The sequence below is a fragment of the Dermacentor silvarum genome, chromosome 3 (assembly GCF_013339745.2).
Source record: "Dermacentor silvarum isolate Dsil-2018 chromosome 3, BIME_Dsil_1.4, whole genome shotgun sequence".
In the NCBI taxonomy this organism is placed as follows: Eukaryota; Metazoa; Arthropoda; class Arachnida; order Ixodida; family Ixodidae; genus Dermacentor; species Dermacentor silvarum.
Genome location: NC_051156.1, coordinates 60,522,007 through 60,541,328, shown reverse-complemented (window position 1 = coordinate 60,541,328; position 19,322 = coordinate 60,522,007). Strand labels below are relative to the sequence as shown.

Genomic DNA, 19,322 nt, shown 5'->3' with positions numbered 1-19,322 from the left:
GTGCCCAAGCCCGGCCCAAGCCCGTGAAAAAACTGCCCTACCCGGCCCGGCCCACAGGCCGGGCCGGGCCCGGGCTTGCAGTAAGCCCGAGCCCGTGCAGTGCTCTAGGTGCGATCACAGTAACGAAATTGCGAACGCGTCGTCGAAAATGCTAGCATAGTCCAATGAAGCTACGTAGTGCTTTCAGTTAGTAGGCTTCGGGAATTCGGATACGGCACGAAGTTTAGCAGGATCAGGAAGAATGCCTTCTTTGGAGACAACGTGGTCTAGTGTAGTGAGCTTCCGAGCTGCAAATAGGCACTTTTTCAAGTTAGGCTGGAGACCAGCATTCCGTAGACAGGTCAAAACTTGATGTAAACGTCGAAGATGGGGCGTAAATCTGGGGAAAAGAAGACAACGTCATCGAGGCAGCGCTGGATGCCGTCCTTAATGCCTTCAAAGGTGGCGGGCGCGTTGCAGAGACCGAACGGCATTACAGTAAATTAGTACGAGCCGTCTGGAGTTACAAACGCGGTTTTTCAAGTCAACGTCAGTCATGGGCACCTGCCAGTAGCCAGAGCGGAGATCTAAGGAGGGAAATAACTATGCTTCTTGCAAACAGTCAAGGGCGTCGTCTATATGAGGCAACGGGTATACACCCTTTCGAGTAATCTTGTTAAGCCTTCCACAATGAACGCAAAATCGTATAGTGCTGTCTTTTTTTAAACTAGGGCGACTGGTGATGCCCAGGGACTACTAGAAGGGCAGATGACACTGCGTTCGAGCATATCGTTCACCTGGTCATCGATAACGCGTCTTTCGCTCGCTGATACGCGGTATGGACACTGCCGAATGGATGCATGACTCCCAGTGTCGATAAACGTTAATAGAACCAACTCAGTTTCACAGCTCCGCTGAAAACGTGGGCCGCGTGGCGGTCGCCAGAACTAACGGCGCTGCGATCGAGTCGCGCTACCGGCAGCACTTTCGGTTACGCGCCTTTTGCGGTACGGCTGCGTCCCGTGTGGTTGTTTTGTGGCTACGCTTTTGTTGCGTCGTGCAGAAGTTCATTCGGAGGTTTGAGTATTCGGAGCTCACGCTGTTCTTCGGAGGTGTGAAGCCTGGCTTGTGTCGAGCATGCAATATGCCAACGTGTTTTGCTCCGGTTGTAAGAGCGGCTAAAAAACCTTTCATGAACGCGGTTGGGTCTTTCGGCGGCTTTCGCCGCCGAAAGAGCCAACCGCGTTCAAGAGGTGGTAAGAGTTCAAGAGTAAATTCAAGAGGTGGTAACATGCTCTACACAGGAAAGATAGAAGACTGATTGAGAAATGTAGTGTGTGCGATGTGCACTTTGATGAGGAAGACGTTCGTAAGCACTACCGTCATGTCATCAACGCTAAAGAGGCAATGATACCACGTGGAAAATGGGAATTAGCAGTGCGGTGCAATAGCGGGGAAAGAGGAAGACGAAGAATAAAGGCAGTGTTCGGACGGCCATGTTTGTTTCCGTCCGCAACCTCCTGCTCGCGTCACACAAGCCGCTTTTTCCCGATATTGCCAGCACACATTTCCAAACCATAAGCCCCAGGTGGGAAACGAAGATCGCCGAGAAAACGCGTGACGCCTTGTGTGAAGGCGAATACGTCAAAAGCAACTTCCGACGCAGTAAGCGAAATTGACCGATAAGACCTAAGTCGCAGTCCTGTTGCCGATGTAGTATTCACCATGAAGGACCTAGCTACGGTAACGTTGCCGTGAGTGCAGTGGGTCTTTGAATTACTTGATGACGAAGTGACTGGGAAAAAATGCGCAGTGTTTTACACACGTAGCCAGGCAGAAAGACAATTGCTGTTACAGAATAGCGTTGTCGTTACGGAAGGTTTCAGTTGTGTAGTGAACGGCTACAACAAAGTGAAGAAGCAGCTGTCATACACCATTAAATGTGTGGGTGATCTTGAAATACACTTAAAGCAAGTGGATGAGTTCAAGATATGCGAAGGAGTCAAGGTGTACCAACAATTCGTGAAAGTACACCAAACGAATTGCGCCGTCCTATCACCGCGGCAAGTGTGTCCTCATTGTTTGAGGCTTGGTAGAAGGCTACAACAGAAGCTGCCAGTTGGCAAACGCTGGCAAAATGAAAATACGCCACCTAAAAAGGGCATTTCTCCGTGATGCAGTGGCCCGTGAGACAACGAAGGAAGAAGTGTTCGAGCTAAAAGAGAGGCTCGAAAATTTTCGGAGGAAAGTGTGGACTACTTAAGTAGTGCTTCAGTGACTGTAACTTACGACGTCATTTGGCCAGATAAAGGCAAAATCGCCATCTGGCATGAGGTACAGTGCAGAATGGCTCCTCAACTGCATGCTTGTTAAAATATCAAGCTCAAAGGCACACAAGTTGTTAGCTGACCATGGAATGCTTCCATTGCCAAGCATGAGCCGTTTGACGCAGATACTGAAAGGCATACCTTGCAAATACGGTTTCAATGCTATTTCTTTGGAAGCTGTACAAAGGCAAATGCATGACAAAGCTCACCGTCAAAGATGTGGGACTCTTGTCTTGGATGAGATTAAACTGAAGAAGTAGTATACATTTAACAAGGCTAAATACAATGTTGACTGATTTGTTGACTACGGCGGTTTGTCAAGGGAAGGCTTAGACGAACAAGCTGACGATGCATTCGTGTTCATGTTTGTGGCTCTCTTTGAGGCATGCGTACAACCAATCGCAAGTTTTGCGACGAGGGGTGCAGAACCTAGCCGGATCCTGGCAGTGCTTGTCCTCGAAGCGGTTGTGCAGCAGCACAAGCATGGAACGTTGGTCATCACGGTAGTAAGTGACGGTGCAGGAAATAACAAATCTATGTGGCAACAGTTTGGAGTGAGTGGCAGCATGGTCAGTGCGACGCACAAAATTCAGCACCCCTTGTCTTCCTGATGGAAGTTACCTGTATTTTGTATGCGACGTGCCACATGATAAAGTGCATCAGGAATCACCTCCTAAGGCATTAGTATAGTCAGCTTACATTTGTGTAGGAAATCACTGAGATTAGAAGATCAAATAGAGTGACTTCTCTTCACATGCATTTCAGGCAGGCGAACACCTTGTCAATTTCTCTCGCTACAAGGCGCTCTATCATGAAGAGCAAGAAAGCCATTTAAAGGCAGTGTCTATATCGGCAACACCGCATCTGCAGCCCAATAATTTGTAAAAAAATTATGTGCGTTTGGCTTTTTAGGTAAGTCTGGAACAGTCAGTGGATTTCTTTTGTTTTTTCACATTTGGAAGTGGGGCAACCAGGAATTTGTTAATATTTATCTTGGCAAATTGATTTGCAGCTGTTCAGCCGAAGCATAGCGATTGGCCTGAAACTCTATAGGCAATCGGGGATGGAAGAGATCAAGGAATCTTCTGGAACATAAGCGTTCACCAGAATAGTAAATGACCTTTTTGACTCACTGAATGCTAAGCGCCTTTGCGAAGGCATCAGACAAGGCTCTCCGAAGATTCAGGCATGAACGCTTTTCTCTTTTACTTCGAATGTAATTGCACACATTGACATGCAGACAATAACCACTGACTTGCAACTAAGTTTATCCCTCCGCACAGCACCCTCATTTACACTCAATTATTATCCATAACAGAACGATATTGTAAGGTATGGTGCCTAGTTAGTTGCGTGTGAGTGTTTAGTGTGTGTATTTCAACTCCCTGACACTAGCTGTTCCAGTGTTGCGCTGCGCCATGTTGGCCCTTTAGTGTTTTATAAAGTGTTCGCATTCATCGCATTCCAGACCACAAGCAACTGTCTTGACATCCTCAACAAAACAAGAACAGCACCACACAAAGAACATGGTCATGCTTGCTTCCCGCCTCTAATCGGGAAGCAAACTCTAGCCGGACACAAGATTTCTGTTTTGTTTTACGTCTTGGAGCTGTGCCCACACGAAATCATCTTAGGCTTTGATTTTCTGTCCGCACGTTCGGCCGTTATTGACTGCTTGCGGGTGTTGTCCAACTCGCCCTATCGTGTCCCGTTGACCTTCCTAATCCTACGCCCAGTCCACTATGTTCCACCGATTACGTTCGCCTACCTCACCGAGCCGTGACTTACTTCCCTTTCACCCGATCCACCTGTCGCCGACGGCGATTACGTCATGTCGCCCAAAGCCACTGTCCTCCTGTCGTAGACCGTCGCATTCCCCCACACGGTAGTCCGAATAAAAGAAAATGCCACCTGTCTTCCTGTAGTGAATTTCGGCCTGTCCTCAAGTGCTACCTCAGGGCTTATCTTTTGCAACCTAGACCCCAGCTTCCGATTACCACATTTCTGCCTTGACTGGTGATACTGCGTCCTCTACCTCTGCTCGTTTGGGCCCTACAACCCAGGTATTAGAACCTCTCACGTCAATGATCGCTCCTGACCTCCCACCATGCGGACGCACTGTCATTGCCTTGTCGTCTCGTACCGGGAGATATTCGATCTCGGTGGCCGGGCACTGGGTCAAACGTCCGTTGTGAAACACCAGATACACACCGACGACGCCAGCCCGATCCAACGAAGGCCCTACCGCATCTCCCCTACTGAGCGCCAAGTCATACAGAAGGAAGTCGACAAGATGTTTTCACGAGATATCATTGAGCCTTCTGGTAGCCGTTGGGCTTTCCCGGTCGTACTCGTGAGAAAGAAGGATGACAGCTGGCGCTTCTGTGTCGACTACCGCCATCTCAACAAAGTAACAACAAAAAAGACGTGTATCCACTGCCGCGAATAGATGACTCTCTCGATTGTTTACATGGTGCAAAATATTTTTTCTTCGATAGACCTTCGCTCCGGGTACTGGCAGATTGCAGTTGACGACATGGACCGTGAAAAGACCGCATTTATTACACCTGATGGCCTCTATCAGTTTAAAGTGATGCCGTTCGGGTTATGTAATGCGCCGGCTACATTTGAACATATGATAGACGCTCTCCTTCACGGTTTTAAGTGGTCAATCTGCCTGTGCTACCTCATAATGTTATTGTCTTTTCACCAACTTTTTCCACACACCGCAAGCGTCTTTCAACAATTATTTCTGTTTTCCGCAAGGCTCGGCTTCAGCTCAATTCATCAAAATGCCACTTAGGCCTACGGCAACTTATTGTGCTCGGACGCCTCGTCGATTCTTCCGGTGTCCGCCTCGATCGCGAGAAAGTTCGCGCTGCAAGAATTATACGAGATGGAAAGACCGTGAGTCGCCGGTGACCGTTATACGGTCACCGGCGACTCACAGATGGAACAAGGATTCCTATTTTGGTCCAATCACACTGTCGAGTGAATAGAGGGGCAGAGAATGTGTGTCGTTTAGAGCGTCTATAAGGATTAGATATTCCGCTGGCTGAGCCTAAAGATGAGCGTAATAAGATTTAGTGGTGCAAGGACTAGCCACATATCGCCTAAGAGCGGCACTCAAGTGGAAGTGATCGTGTTGTCAATGAAGCGATGAATTAAGAGGGTAGATATAAGCTGCATATAAATTATTCGCAGTGCAGGTGCAAGTACAAGTGCGTAAAATTTTCAAGGAATTTCTTTTTATACGGAACGCCTAAAAACCTCCTAGGTAATGAGTACAATTGAACAAAGGCCATCAGTTACATTTTTCTTTGTTTTTAGCGTTATAAAGCTTTGACGAAGCTCAGAAAGTCTACATATGGAATTACCTTTGGTAGTTGTAATCGCTTTCTCTTTCACAGCCGACAATGGTGCATAGGCCTCAGCAGTAAAATACTTGTCTGCGGGTGCAGAACAGTCGCTGCGACTGACGGATGGAAGAAGGATTCCGATGGCGGTCGAGTTGGAATGTCTAGTACAGCGAGGAACACAGTGCTTGCGTCGTCGGGAGTATCGGTGATGATTAAGGAATTCACTGGTTGGACGTTGACGAAGAATTCTCCAAAATGCGACGTAAATGGCAGGGAAGACGCATTAGCATATGCACACGACAGCACGGATATCGAGGATATCACAGGACAACGTGAGAGAACGGCGACAGGCTAGAAATTTGCCTGACGTGAAGAGTGCAGTTGCATCGCGCGCTCAAACAAGATACAGAGGCGACGACGGATGACCGTAAGCAGAAGAACAGCAATAATAATAATAATAATAATAATAATAATAATAATAATAATAATAATAATAATAATAATAATAATAATAATAGGGCTTAACGCAGGGAGGGTTCCAAGCGGGATATAATGACGCTGCTGTGCACTACTACACAATAATACGTACAATTTCAACCAATTGGGAATTTTAATACGCTTAGCGGAGGTTTTGCATTTCGCCCCCCACTAGTATGTGGCACCAGCGGCTGCCGAGCGAACCCGCTATCGTGCAGTTATATGCTATCTACGCCATTATTACCACGTGGAGTAACAGTGTATGTCGTACATACCCAACAACGGCTGCCATCATAGTATTTGCCGTATCTTAGAAAGCCACAACTGTGTACGCAACTTCTCAGGGGCGTCTCCTGCAAAGGAAATGAGAAAGCGCAAAACACAAACGGGTTTCATTTAGGGCAAACTACTTCCTTTTACTGAGTGCACGTAACGGCAAATTTCGCACGTCAATTACGTACATTCTGTAAGCCTGATTTGGAAATCAGCATACGTTTTTAAGGTACTTCATGTAGGGACTACAACGTTTCTGCGGCGTCGGAACAGCGCTCTCCCATAAATTTTGTGACGTCTCGAACAATTCTTATCGTAAAAAGTGGGAAGGCTAGCATTCAATATTTACATTTTATAAAAAATCGAATGCTAAGTTGGCTGAAGCATATATTCGACAAATAGCTTCGTTAGCACGTATTCCATGAATCAGTGTAAACGAAGCTTTGATGAACCGCACAATAATAACGGTGCATGAGATACACGCAGCTGATTTCGGCGACGAACGCGTCCTCTAACGGTCATTAGCCACGGCACGGCGGCCTACCTTGTGGAACAAAGGTAAATTTTATTTAACGGACGATGCTTTTTTAGAGATCACTTTCAGTGCTACTGTCACCTAAGTCATTACTATCAGTTGAAGGCCAGCCAATACTTTTAATCTGGTTCCATATAAGTTCCAGTTAAAAATGTGATCCACATATTTTTATCTAGATCCGAACTGTTAATAAGCGGAACGAGACATATAAGTGGATCTTGTGGAACCTTCGTTCTGTTTTCTGTACGTTTATCGTTCTTATCTGGAAGGCAGTAAAAAGGGGGGCGGTGTTGTATGATCGAGTTATCGTTCCACTTAGGTTCCAGTAAAACTTATAGACAGTGCGCTTGTATATTTTTTGCTAGTGTATTGTTCCACATTACTGGTGCGCTGCAGTGAAGTGTGCATTGCACCACATATAAATTTGGCGCTTTGTGGGCGAAGATGCCCTTGACCCATACACACATGGCATATAAAATAGCAGAAACTTAGGCTGTATCTGTGAAGTTATCTTACAGCAGTTGACATTTATAAACTGCTAAGGAGGATTTTTAGTGATGTCATTTTACATTTTAAAAAATCCCTGCTCAACAGCGCCGTAAAAAGGTTAAAAGACGCAATCAAAGGATATATCTTAGCGAAAAGCAGAACTTGAAGGAACCTCTTGTTAGGTTGGCTGCGGCGCTCAAACGGCCTTTTGTGAACCTGGTCTCGCTGTCACTAATTTCAGACGCGCAGTACACCAAAGCGTTGGTTTCGTTGCCCTCTCTTGTGCTTGTCTCAGTTTGCGCTTACGTTTCAATGACGAATGTTCGCCAGCGAGCTTATCTCCCCATTTTACTTCAGTGCGTCTAAAATCATCAATAACTTGAATTCTACAAGGTATGGTGTCTTTCGGTGCCCACTCTGCTCTCTGGACGAAGCCCATAACTTCCTGGGCTCAAGCATTTCTGGTGGACATCGCGCTTTTCGGGACACTTGGTTACGAAATAATTGTTGAGGATATCACGTGTTGTGCATTTGACTAACAAGTAGCACCATAGAAACAGCGGCTTTGGTTCAACGTTCAGCCATTTGCTCGCTATGGTCTAGTACGTGCACAGTTTTCAACGCTTACGAAATTTGCGTGCTCGTGGGCCGGAATCCGCTCAACACTTATGACTCTGACCACGTTGCTGGTTCGCGTGTTAGTTTCCCAGTAATCTGCATGCCCCCTTACAGTATGTTGCTTAGTAGGATATTGACGGTCGCTTTAGCTGACAGCGGGTGTGAATCTTCACAACGTGCGACCGCGTGTTTGCCGCTCGCGATCTCCTCGCGCTCACACGCTTAGCAACTTCCAAGCAAATTAGCTTGGAGCAAAAGGTGGAGCTCATAAGCAACGCTAACTTTAGATTTGTATTGGACGGATAAATAAGGTTTAATTCCTCTTTTCAGATTTGCCAGAGCACAGAATGTGATGCAACGATAAAATCTTTATCGAGAACACATGTAATAGGCATGTAGTTATGATTTGTGAGAATCTTATGCAGCAGCCTAACCCACCAGCAGTTATAGTTTGGCTCATGCCACCACGCAGGGTATATACCTAGAGGATAAGATTTGATGTGGACACACCTTTGTAACATAAGTTTTGCTCCGCAACACAAAATTTATCACATCCTGTGACTTGAGGACTAATGTTTATATGTAGTAGCAGCATTAAAAACACATTCCAAATACATTTGTTATGTATTTTGTTATGTTAGATGCATAATAGCATATTTATAACAATTCCTTATTGAGCACTCGATTCCCGCATACTTTGGAGAGGCCAGTACCATGTGAGGTGTATACCGCCATGTATTTCAACATTGACTCATGCTATTTCATAAAGCATTCATGCGATCTGTGAGTGCAACTAGGAAAACGCGTCTGCTTCGGATGGAAAAAGTATCTGAGAAGCCTACAGAAATTGGCCACGCTTCCAGCAACCCAATCCCTTGTCCTGGCGCACTGCTTTAACTGAAGGTGAGAATTTCAGTATTCAAAGGCCTTGTTCAAACGTTGCCTGACATGTTATTTACCTCTATGGCGAAAGTGCCAGCTAACGATATTACGCTTATAAGCAACCACCTGCTACTTCTTGCATTGGTAAACCATTTTTCGGCAGGCAAATTGAGATATTTCGTGGAACTACTAGAGGTTAACAGGTATTGAGGGTTGTGCTGGCTGTCAGTCCAAGCATTTGTGCCTATTGACCGCAGCTGTGGCAGACAAGGAATGTAAGGAATGCCTGTGCTCCTCCTCAATTTGGAAGCTGCACTTGTGTAAAACAATTTGAGATTCTCAAATGAAAACGCTTTATTGGATCACTGCCTTTACTTCCTGTGTTGTGCCCCGGCATCATTTCCTTAGGCTCTAGCTTCCAGGAGGATTTTGTATTTATTTTGTTGATGAGCTGCTTGCCATCTCTTCAACTACGCTATCAATTTTCATTTATGTGCATACATTTTCTGCGATCAGGTGGAATGCATTTTGCCATTTTAGGTGTTAACATCAGGCGTTTTTTCATGGACGTTACTGTGTGTGGTTTGTCAGAAGCACAAAAACATAGCTTATTTTATAATCTATGCTTTGTTGATGTGTACAGTTCCTTATTTATCTGCTTTGCTTTTTTGCCTAGGCAATTGAGGACATGGTCACAGACCCCTTTTGTATGGACCTTGGGCGAATGAAAAAGCTTTTGGCCGCAACTGCAGAAGCCCACAGCTCCAATGCACCAGATGATTTGCCGTCATACTTTTTCAATCCTGACGTGGTAAGATAACTATTGTTTTTCAAATCGTGTTAGTATGCTCTGTAAAGTTAAGTGTTTTATTTTGGAAGCTGGGATTTATGTTTAGTCAGCTGTGCTCTGTCTGTACCATTTGATAAGTGATAAAAAGTGAGTGGTCATTTGCCCAGACCGGCTCACATTTTATAACCTTTAACACGGGTGAAAAGGCATTGTTATACGAATGTATGTTTAAAGATCTCATCTAAGTCAATATGAATATAGAATCAACTCCGCTGCTTGAGTAGTTGTGTGAAGGTGATATTTTCTCTCATCGTTTCATTCAGCAGAATCAAAGTAATTGAAGCTATCCTAGGGCCTGTTTTTGTCTGAGTGGGCCATAAAATGTCAGTCAATGTGCATTTCTTTCAGCTTGCCTTTGAAGCAGAAATAAGGTTTAGAGACACAGTGGAGGCTGTGGAAGCTAAGTGGAAGCTCAGCAAAATGCAAGAGATTTTTCGACCAAGGAAGTCTCATGGGACTTGAAGAATTTGTTCGACCCAAGAAGGCTGATACTGCAGTTTTTACTAAGGTAAGACGGCACTTTCTGATCTCTTGAATGCAATAGTTCGGATAAAAAAAGAACTTCAGGGCTGTAGTTCAGTACACCAAATACCTAAAAAAGTATCGAAAGGTGGATTTTAAATCAGACTTAAAAAAATCATGTTTTACCTGTAAGTTTTGTTAAGAATCATAACAGCACTGGAAAGCACATAATGAAGTAAAGAGGACATTTATTTGTAGTGGGAAAGTGGGCATGAAGTATGAAGTGCGCAAAGATTAATATATTGGTTGCTAACTAAAAAATCCCTGAAGGCTGGAAAAGCTGATTGATGTTCAGGTCATTCAACCAGAAAAGCGTACTGGTTTTTCCAGAAATAAAGCAGCGATTCCATTCACACTAAGCAATCGTCGATGCGGCAAGCTAACAAAATTTTTGTCACACTGGCTCCTTTTGCAGGTTTGACAGAAAGTAAACCAAGAAATCATAGTGAAATAAATTATTAGGTTTATAAAAAAGGGTGTCATCACGAACACCACAATTTAAAGCCATTGTGTAGTTAAAATTTGCTGCTTCTCTTTTCTTTAAAGGCACAACAACTTGGCAACAGGTCTCCACCAGGCCCATGCATTTTGAAAGAGAATTGTAACTTCAAGATTGCCTGCAAGGAAAACATTGTGGCTTTACCACCTGCATCATCACCTGAGAAGGCGGTCATCCTCCTGTTGACTGTACATTTTATTTTAAACCTGTCATGCCCCTAAGCTTCTGGACAGTTTCTGGCACTTGTGCAGGCAGTTGTTGTGAAGGATGAACCATTCAGACAGTGACTCGATGCCGTTTAAGGTAAAGTCTCTGTTGAAAAAACTGAAGCGGTCAGGCCTAATATTGACGTGCTAAATGTTTGGTAGGTAGAAGCAGCATGTCAGCTGCAACACTGAAGTCGTGCCTTCCTTTATGATTTTTTTATCACCAAGGCAAAGCGCTGGCTGAAGGTTTCAAGGCTGGCTTGTTTTTTTTGTTTATTTAAGGTAGCTCACTTGTATTTTTCAAGGCTGAGTTGTTTGGTTACTGAAAGATTTCTGAGTTGTTTTCCAGAGTCTCTTACCTTTATATTTTGCTGTTGCTTTGTTGACTTTTTTAAAATGTAGAACATGCTTCCAGATATATTTGGGGCGTAAAAGTTTATAAACATTTACACTAGCTTTCATGGTAGTGTTTGGGATGAGGTATCCCAAACTACACAATGCTGGGGCAAGTAACCTGCCCGGAGTGGCAGGCTTTTTTAGTGGCTTATAAAGTGTTTTGGTCACGATTAGCTTTGTATTATACGTACATCTGTGATATGCCAACTGTAGTGTTTCTAGTGTTCAGTTTTTGTTGCGATATTTGCCACATGATTCTGGCAAGTTTTCGTGTGCAAATGTTTCATTGTTTATTTTGGCTTGCACTGTCTTTCTTCTCTTTAATAACTCATCCACTACATTCTTCATTGGTCTTGTCTTAATTCAACTCTGTAAGCCCATTGTTTTCTGCCTTTCTCGTATAATTCTTAGAGTACGGAATTCTTTTCGAACGGGGATGCGTAAACTCGGTGAATGGCAGTTGGGTACTTGCGCATTTGAGTTACCTTATTTCCTGTGATAAGCCAGCATATTTTATAGCCTTGTTTAATGTTTATTTTTCCATAGCCGATGTGAAAGTTTATTTGCATGCGATGCACTTTTGGGCCATTTTTATTACCCAGTTTTTTAATATAGGGGCATACGCGTGAATGCCACTTAATGTCTAGTCTCTATTCTATTTTGTATATGTTCTTGTTGACTAGTCATTTTCTATGAAATTTGAGACGAACATGTCTTCAGTGTATGCAATACAGCCACTCAATGAAGTTTACTCATTTTGAAAAGCAGTGTAAATAATTCATTTCATAGGTGTTTTAATTTAGGTACCTTGTTTCTTTTACATGCAGCTAAAGTCCAGAACAGGATCCGGCAGGCGAATCCAAGGTTTCCACTGTGCCATTCCAGGTACCTCAAACCTACTTTTATATATAACTGTGCTCTAATAGGCAACTGTTGGGAACTGTCGGGGCCACACTGCTGCTAAAATTTCTACTTTCGAAGTGTTGGTATCACCGCAGGCCACATGCCAAGCCAGCTTGGCATATGACCTCAGTTTGTACTGACAGGGGAAGCAAAAATATTCCAGAAGCGGGAACTCATACGCATATTCCTAACTGTTTATTAGAACATTGTTTTATATAAAAAGCAGGTCTGAAAGTACCTGGAACGGCGCATAACATATGCGGCACGTGGTTCCAAATATATAACTGGAAGTTTTTTCCAGAAAAGTTCCAGCTACTAAGTGGACTTATGTGGATCCAGATTAAGAGTGAAGCTCATGAGTTCTGTGTTTGTTGCGACAGGCAAAATGAGGTTGCAATATAAACCGCAACGCATGTCATATGCCAAGGCGTGGCATATACATATACCTAAATATATACAGAAATTTTCGCTCACGAAAACTCCGAAGACGCCGACACGGGATTATCTGCCACACGGGGCCCTTACCGCTCTCGCGTTAATATACGGACACTCGAGACGCCTTCACGCCACAGTCACCGTCGCGTTGCTGTCTTATTGAAGGTGCAAGCGCGGCTCGGGCATGCCGGGTTGGAAAATCTCTAGACATGCAAAAGACATGAGCTGTTTTACATACAAAAAGAATGCGGCCAGTTCCACGAAGTGAAATCTGTCGAAACAGCAAAGCTGTGCTCGTTGTGTTTCTGTGATTCTTGCGTATGTTTCTTTTCTTCGCTGTGGTAGTCTTCCTTTTAGACCGAAGGAATGACCACATCTCCGCTGTTTCGCCAGATCGCGTCCCATCTCTCGCAACGCGCTAGGAACGCCGTCGCCCATGGACGCCGACGCGTCCCATCCCGCCAAGTTCGGGCCAGCGAAGCGGTCGCGAATGTCAACATCGCTGTGGTCGCCTCCGCCCAGCGCGCCCCCTGATTGGTCGCCGCCTCTTCCAGCGCACCTCTCCTCTGCTGTCCACGTGACCTGCCCTCCCCCGCCGCGGCTCTCATCCTCTCCTGGTCACGTGACCTCTCCGGCTCTGCTCCTGCGTGACGGCAGCCGTCATCGCCGGCGCACTCTCGACTAAGAACTGCTGCGCTGTAAAAACGAGGAATCAACATAGACACAACCTCACGCTTCACTCAATCGTCTCTGACGGCGGAACCAAGGCCGCCATTTTTAGCAATGCCTTTTCTTGATGTCTTACGGCGCTTTTCGCGTTCGCGAGTGGATAAGCGACGCTACGCCCCGGGTGGAGCTTCCAGCGCGGCGCTACAGGCCTAGATAAGTAGTCGCCGCTCGCTGCACTACAAGCAACTTCCGAGCGGACTATGCCTCGATGCGATACCAGCTAGCAGATTCCTGTTCACGGATCCCAGAGACAAAGATTAAAGACATGACAGACGATTCACACATGTTCTTGAAAATTCCGCCACTGCGCCGACTTGTGCACACACTCTTTACTAGCGTGTTCTTCGTTCCGGCGTCGCGCACCCTACACGTGAGGGTGCGCGACGGTGACACTGCCGCATCGTCAACTAGCATTCCAAAAAGCCCATGCCCAACCAAGCTACCAATCAGGACATTGGGTGAGGCTTAACTTTGACTCAGAAGCCTTCCTCGCACCGAAGCGACCGTCGTCGTTCGTTCGAAGAGCCTAAATTCCCCACGTTTGGCGCGATATTGTAGATACGAGTAGGGAGCCAATGGTACTATGCCTCGGCCACGGCCGCTCGATGAAAAACACACGGTGCGGCCTGCCGCGTCCCGGCGCAGGCAATGGGCGAGAGCGTGGAAGTGGAGTTGACAGTTGTCGCCGCATTTCGCTAGGAGGGCGCCAGTGGTAGGGGAGGGCTCCACGCAACGCGCGGGCGGGAAGGAGCGCGCGTTCAGCGGGTAGGTCGAGATAGTGGTTGTTTTTCTCCACATGAATCGCTCGCACTGAGGGTCACTCAAGACAGTTTGCACATGTGTGATATTTTATGCGTTAGGCAAAATTCCGCGCAACTGTTATGTGCCGTTGTGTTCCACGAATGCATCGAAGGACCCGCAAATACGCTACCACGAGTTTCCCAGTAACGCAGAACGCAGGGCAGCATGGCTGCGAAACATTTCCCGTGAAGGACCCGGCGGGAAGGGAACAATATGGCAGCCGAATGACAGGTCCCTGGTGTGCGCCTTGCATTTTAGGGAGCAGGACTACAAGAAGACCGAGAAGTTGAGGATACTTTTGCCAACGGCTGTGCCGACATTGTTCCCCGGTTATCCAAGCTACATGAGCACGAGGAGCACGCCTGCTCCGAGGAAGAAGCGGCCACGCTTGGAAATAGAAGACGATAATGCGCATTCGCGTGCCGAGTGCTCGGGCAATGCTGCTTCAAAAGACAAGCCTGCCATTAGCCAAAACGGCTCGTCAAGTGACAGCACTGAAGCCACGACGCCCAACAACTCCGAACTAGGGAATGAAACGTGTGTGGAAACTGCATCATTCTCAGATGCATCATGTAAAACTACATTCAACCTTGTTAAGCGGACAGAATAAGCTCAAAAAAAAAGAAACGCGCTGCTTCCAAGCGAAGATCGCTCGTATGAAAGGAGCACTGCAGGCCCTTCAAGAAAAAGTGGATGAGGCTTAGGAGCGCGCACAGTTTTATGAAAATAACACGGACATTGCCTGCTTTTTGAAGGTGCTCAATGGTGCTGCGCAAGGCGACAAGACTGCCGAGTTCGTTAGAAACCAAGTCCGCAGTTTCTCGACGAAGAAGCCCCACTACAGTGACGCCATTCTAAGGGAATGTGTAATTTGGAAGGCATGCTCCAACAAAGGTTATGAGCATGCAAGGTCCAGAAATCTCTTTAAGCTCCCTTGTCGCTCAACGCTCCAGAAATATTTAGGCCATTAAACAGGTGAAATCGGCGTCACTTCGTTGATAAAGGAGCGGCTGTGCATCGAATTCAAGGGTCTCACTGGTCTCACTCTTACGAGCGCTTCTTGCCAACTGGGCAGGAAATGTTAATATATCTGTTGAGCGTCTCATACGCTTGGCTCAAAAACCTCTGGCCAGGAAAGTGCTGCGCCTGTGATTCCAATAACACAGTGATCCTTTATTCACGCACGTGCAATAAAGCAATTATGACTCCCCTGATGTTCACAATGCTTTTGTTTCTAAGGTGTGAGCAACAATCATTCCGGAAATACAACCGCACCTGTCAATGAGCGACTCTTCTGTTGCAAAAATAACTGTAGCACAAACATACATTATAGAGGGTGAACAGCGCAACGGCAACAAAAGAGAGAAAACATGACGCGAAAAATCGCAACTCGCATGAGCAACCACTTCAGATAAAACTAACACTTGCTACATTTAGGTTGAAGCATCGCCGGCGCACATTCGGTAGGACGATTACCAATATAGATAACGCTATAGCAAGTTTATTGTAACCCTTTAAAAACCAACAAGCGCATAGCAGCTGCGCTGCATGTCAAGCAGCGATGCGCTGCAATAATTCCGGCGCTCTCGCTTTCGGTCTCCCCAGAGGTTCCCCTACTGGTGGCGCCGCGGCGGCAGCCCGGAGCACTAGGCGCGCCACGCAGTATCCGCTCCACGCGGCAGGCCGCACCGTGTGTTTTTCATCGAGCGGCCGTGCCTCGGCACACCGCGCGCCGTGGTTGGCTCACGACTGTTCCAAAACCGTAGTACGTTGCGAGGTCGAGGGAACAATGGACGACAAGCACGTGTTCACTCGAAAAGAATTTATTACGGTGGCGACCAGCACTTCGAGTAGGCCTGTTTACATCCTTGAGGGTTTTCCCAAAGAGAATACGATACGCAAAGAGGCTTTTCCAAGTTAATAGCTAGCTGGGTTGTACGAGTAGCCGCGGCGGAAACATGGTTCCCTAACCACGTGCGCAAACAAGAAGCGGAGAAGGAGACATCCGCGCTCACCGCTTGCTGGCCGATGTCCACGGGAACTCATGTTGTTCGGCTGCTAGCGCTCATAGCGTTTGCGCTTTCGTGCACAGAGGGCTCTCCCACTCCCCAACCTGCTGGCGCGCGTCCGCGTGACGCGACCTTTGCCGTGCAGGCTACCATCGCGGGACAGAAGGATTGTCCACAAAGGCAGGTGCTCCACAAAGGGAGGTGAAGTGCTCCACAAAGGCCGGTGAAGTTATTTAACACTTCTTGGATAGGTAAGGCTTCATTTATTTAAACAAAATCAGTAGCCAATAAACTGTAAATGCGAGAGAAATGTTAGGATGACGCCGCACATCTTCGAGGTCCCGGATACATGATTTCAATCGCGTTCACTACATGAGCTGACTCAGCACGCGCACTGCCTATTCGAGGAGCGAACTGCAGCTGAAGGTGGTACTTCAAAATATCTACGTGAGAGTAACGAGAATGCAAACTTACTCTTGTTAGCGGCCCTCTTGAGCAACCCAACGTATTTTTACCATGAGCTTGGGTACTTTTTACGATAATTAATTGGGTAACTTTAAAAATAATAATATAAACTCGAAATCTTCAATGTAGCAGCTGTAGAGCTGATTAAGAAATGTCAAAATAATTTTTTTCGTGATGATAGCTGCTGTACTTTTAACCTTTCCGCGCTATAAAGAAGATTTGAAAGAAGTACGACGTCAATAAGCGCTGCGCGCAGCGGCATTGGTGCTCTCAGGCATGCCACGAACGGGGACATGCTTGATGTCTCTACAAGGTAAGGGGGTCGAGCTATATTCTGGTTTATACGGCATAGAGTCGAACGCGATCTACAACGAACGACTCTACAGTGAAATGACATCTGTGACGAAGGGTTGATTACGTCCCGGCCATTTCCCATCTTTCATATGTATTGTGAATGCCTCTACAACGAAGACGACTACAGCGAATTTGCCTGTACAACAAGGAAATTTAGGCGTCTGCTTCAGCTAATTTATTCCTTTACACCGAAAGCATGTAGCGTTGCCGCCAGTGCCAGTGACATCACCGAGATGCGCTCTACGCTACCGCTAACATGAGGGACGCACATGGCGAATGTTTCGGCGCCACAAGTAGTCCTGCACTGCTCCAGGAATACCTCAACTCGCGCGCTGCTTGCTGTAATGCATGCGCTTGTGCGACGGATGTTGATACGTCGCAGTTGATCATAACGGGACGATTGAATTCTAACTGAGGACCGACGATGTCTTCAAAGCCATCTAGGGCGGAAAGGACCCGAATATCAACAAAAGCAACATTGGTGGACATCTTCAGAATGAACCATGAATTTGGACGGCAAGGGAGCCAATATTGGCATTCGACAATCTCAGCTTTACTTTGCGTAGCTCCTGCGTTTCTCCGCGGAGCAGGCTATTATGGTCATTACGATAAGTTGGCTTCAGTTGGACATTCTCTCAGACGAAGTGCGCAAAAAAAAGCGCGAGTTACTTCAATGATTCGGCTTGAATTCAAGGGGAACGAAGGTATTTTTTAAACTTCTTCAGCCTACTCTACTGTGAGTCGTAGCGCGCGGCACATTGACAAATAAGTGACCTGCATAACGAATTATTTCGGAGGTGCCGAGCACTTCGTTACAAAGGCGTTTGACTGTATAGAAAAAGGTCTGACGAAAGCTTGGGTTATGAAGTAACATAATGAAGAAGTTGCGGCGATCACTCAGAAAGTACGCATGTCAATATATTGTTTCGAAGCTGTTCAAATTTCTTGGTCATACGGCTCGCAGGCGTCATCTAAAACGTATTATGAGAACATAGGAGTAGTGAGTGCGACAATATAGCAATATAGTTTGCTGGTAGAAACTGTGGCTTGCTTAATTGGGAGAGATTCTAAGAATGATTCTTATCATTAATTCTCCATTCTTTGCCACCTTGGGGGTTCTTTCTACCCGTTTTCCGCTATCTTATGCTCATTGTCGTAATTAATGTAATGACTATCACAATCATTTATTAGTTATATTCCTCATGTAATCACATATTGATTGATATATAATTTTATGGGTTTTGCAATGATCTTATTAAGTTGTTAAATTTAGTACATAATTTTTTACCGATTTTCGTCCGAGTTATGGCTCCACTTTTTCAAGGTCACCTCAAAACGAGACATATGAGGCTTTCGCTTTGAAATTCGGCAAATGCAAAATACTTGGCGCTACTAGCTCATACTCCACAGAAATCATCGCGTTATTAGAAGTCCTTGTGTACGCCCATACATTACCGTGTAAACCGGAATATAAGTCGAGATTTTTTCATGAAAAAATAAACAAGTTGGTCAGCAATCGTCTTATATAGTCCTTAGCCGAATGTGAGTCGTCTCGCAACCTGTGGCAACCTTGCCGAAGCGAACGGCAGCTTGGCCGCTCAGCGCCAGTTTGGCGTTTCGGAAAAGAGTGTGCGGTATAGGAGAATGCAGAAAGGAAAGCTGCTGAAATGCGACCCGCGCAGAACGTCATTTCGTGGGCGTAGAGCGATGCATTCGCAGCTTGTGCGGGAACTTCGTGCGCGTTCGCTGCCAGTGATCGTGCGTACAATGCTCTGCGAAGCCGTCGAGCTCGTACGAGAAGCTGGACTCGAAGCGGCCTTCGACAAACGGTCGGCTTCCAAGGACAGTGCTGCTACTTCCGACGAATGAAACTACGGCTCCGGTGGTGGGTGAGCGGTACCGTCTAGCAAATAATTGCGTTTCGGCGATTTTTGGTTGTGTTCTTTATTTTTTTTCTATTTTTTTCACCTTAACTTAGGGGGTCGACCTATATTCCCACTCGACCTATGCGGTACCTCAAACCATACACATTTACACAGACTGTTTATCGTTACTCACCGCGCTAGCTAAGCTTACCACAGTCAATGTCTGCGTTCAGCAGACCAAACACCTTCTCACATCCATCACATTTTTGAGACACGTAGCACTATATCCTGTGCCTGCACATCAGGGTGTGGATCGAAATGAGCTCGCGGAAAACATTGCAAAATACGC

The 19,322-nt window shown here is 46.0% G+C and overlaps 1 protein-coding gene across 1 annotated transcript in view; it reads right to left on the bottom strand.

Annotated features, from left to right (window-relative positions):
* Nucleotides 1–19,322, bottom strand: part of LOC119444411 (uncharacterized) — a 105,541-nt gene that overhangs the window by 68,134 nt on the left and 18,085 nt on the right. The window contains exon 3 of the mRNA XM_049664583.1: nt 6,418–6,495. Coding sequence (XP_049520540.1) covers nt 6,418–6,495 — 78 coding nt within the window. The remainder of the gene's footprint in view (nt 1–6,417; nt 6,496–19,322) is intronic.